The 1,780-nt window shown below is 53.5% G+C and overlaps 1 protein-coding gene across 1 annotated transcript; it reads left to right on the forward strand.

The window, feature by feature from the left end:
- Positions 1 to 15: 15 nt before the first annotated feature.
- Positions 16 to 1,777, forward strand: LOC112080216 (multimerin-2; the record flags this gene model as incomplete). The annotated part of the gene is made up of 2 exons (XM_024145966.2): positions 16 to 1,100; positions 1,511 to 1,777. Coding segments are annotated over exons 1-2 (1,351 nt in total), but the record flags the coding sequence as incomplete, so codon positions are not given.
- Between the last annotated feature and the right edge of the window lie 3 nt (positions 1,778 to 1,780).

Raw genomic sequence — 1,780 nt, forward strand, 5'->3', positions numbered from 1 at the left:
GGAGCAGCTGCAGGAGATGGAGACTGACATGGACTACCTGTACACACAGTTCTACAAGAACGTCAGCTCTGCCAGAGACTGTGACTGCAAGGCATTCACCGCCACCATCTCCCGCTTGGAGCAGGGACTGACCAACGTCACAGAGCTGGCCAACGACAACCGGCTGGCCCTGGATGGGAGTCCCGATGCTGGGTCGGAGCGCTGGAGTCCCTCTGTGGAGGACATCTACCAGGGGTTGGATCACGTCAAGGCCTCCCTGGCCTTTGAGCAAGAGAAGAGCAGGACTCTCCACCACAACGTGACCCAGCTGCTGGCCTCCTTTCTGGGCATCCAGAGTGACGTGCTCAGTCTGCGGGAGAGAGACGAGTGGTTGGCGGGTGAGATGCGTCACCTCTCCAGCTCCTTCTTTTCTCTTTTGAACGATGCCATGCGCCACACCGACGTGCTGGAGATGCTCCTGGGAGAGGAGGTGATGGGGTTTATGGACTGGCCCCTAAGCAACCAGGAGGCCCACTCCATCCCTGCACTGCAGGAGAGGCTCCGCCACATGCAGGAACAGATCAGGGGCCAGAACATCAGTCTCACCTCCCTGCTGGAGGCCACCCGGGCAGAAGAGTTCCTGGCCTCAGACGAGCCCTCTGTGCTGGTAGACTTGGCCTCCCGCGGCCTGAAGAGGAGGAGTGGAGACCAGAGGAGTGACCACCTCGTGGTCTCAGCAGCCTCTGAGGACCGGCAAGACTACTCTGACAGTGACCTGTGGAGCCTTGAGAAAGCAGTGAAGGAGCTGGGGGAGAAGGTCCACAGGCTGGAGTACAGGCCTTGTACTGCCAGCTGCAACAACACCAAAGTTAGCGCCAAACTGCAGGCAGAGGTGGCCTGGCTGAGGAGGAGTTTAGAGAATCATTTGAGTCTCTTCAAGAACGTCTTCAGTAACTCAGAGGGACTGGCCGACTCAGAAAGCACCCTGGACTTGGACCAGCTGTGGGCCCTGATGAAGAGGAAGGAGGGGAAGAGACAGAGGAAGCGCAATAACAACAAAGAGGGAATCAAAGACCATATTGGAAAGAGAGATAACCTTCGCAGCAGGAGGGATACATCAGGTAGGCATCAATCTATGAAAGACAAAAACACTGTCATATCTATCTCTCAATCAAGCTGGGCTACACTTCTAACATCCACTAAGACTGGAAGTTCACTTTAAACTCTGATCTATACATGTGAAACACCCTCAAGTCAGCGCTCGCAATGGGTTAAAACAGGGAGTCGCTTAGCATGACAGAGAATCAACACAAGACTGCCCCCTGGTGAACCAAAAATGTTTTAGTTCAGGCTTATAAGTGGTCTAAGCAGAAGTATAGCGAGTGTCTATGGGTTAAACGCATTTTGCTACACCGGCAATAACATCTGCTAAATATGTGTATGCGACCAATATTTATTTTCCCGATTTTTGATACCGCCCATGAACAGTTAGCAGATAACAGCTGACCATTTCCTGTCTCTTCTCTTTCAGTGCTATCCAAGCTGGGGGACAGTACCCTTATGTTTCTGGCCAGAAGCATACAGCGCAGCAGACCAAGTGACAGCAGCCTCCTGGTGTTTGAGGACACATCGCTAAACCTGGGCCAGATGTACTCAACTCACACTGGGATGTTCCAAGCACCTTTGGCAGGAATCTACCTCTTCGCGCTGACGCTGAACTTTGAACCTGGCCCCTCGCTGTCTGGGCTGAGGAGAGAGAACAGGGAGCTGGCTGCCACTCTGCATCAGGACAAGATGGCAT

This window comes from Salvelinus sp. IW2-2015, unplaced genomic scaffold (genome assembly GCF_002910315.2).
Source record: "Salvelinus sp. IW2-2015 unplaced genomic scaffold, ASM291031v2 Un_scaffold13134, whole genome shotgun sequence".
Classification (NCBI taxonomy): Eukaryota; Metazoa; Chordata; class Actinopteri; order Salmoniformes; family Salmonidae; genus Salvelinus; species Salvelinus sp. IW2-2015.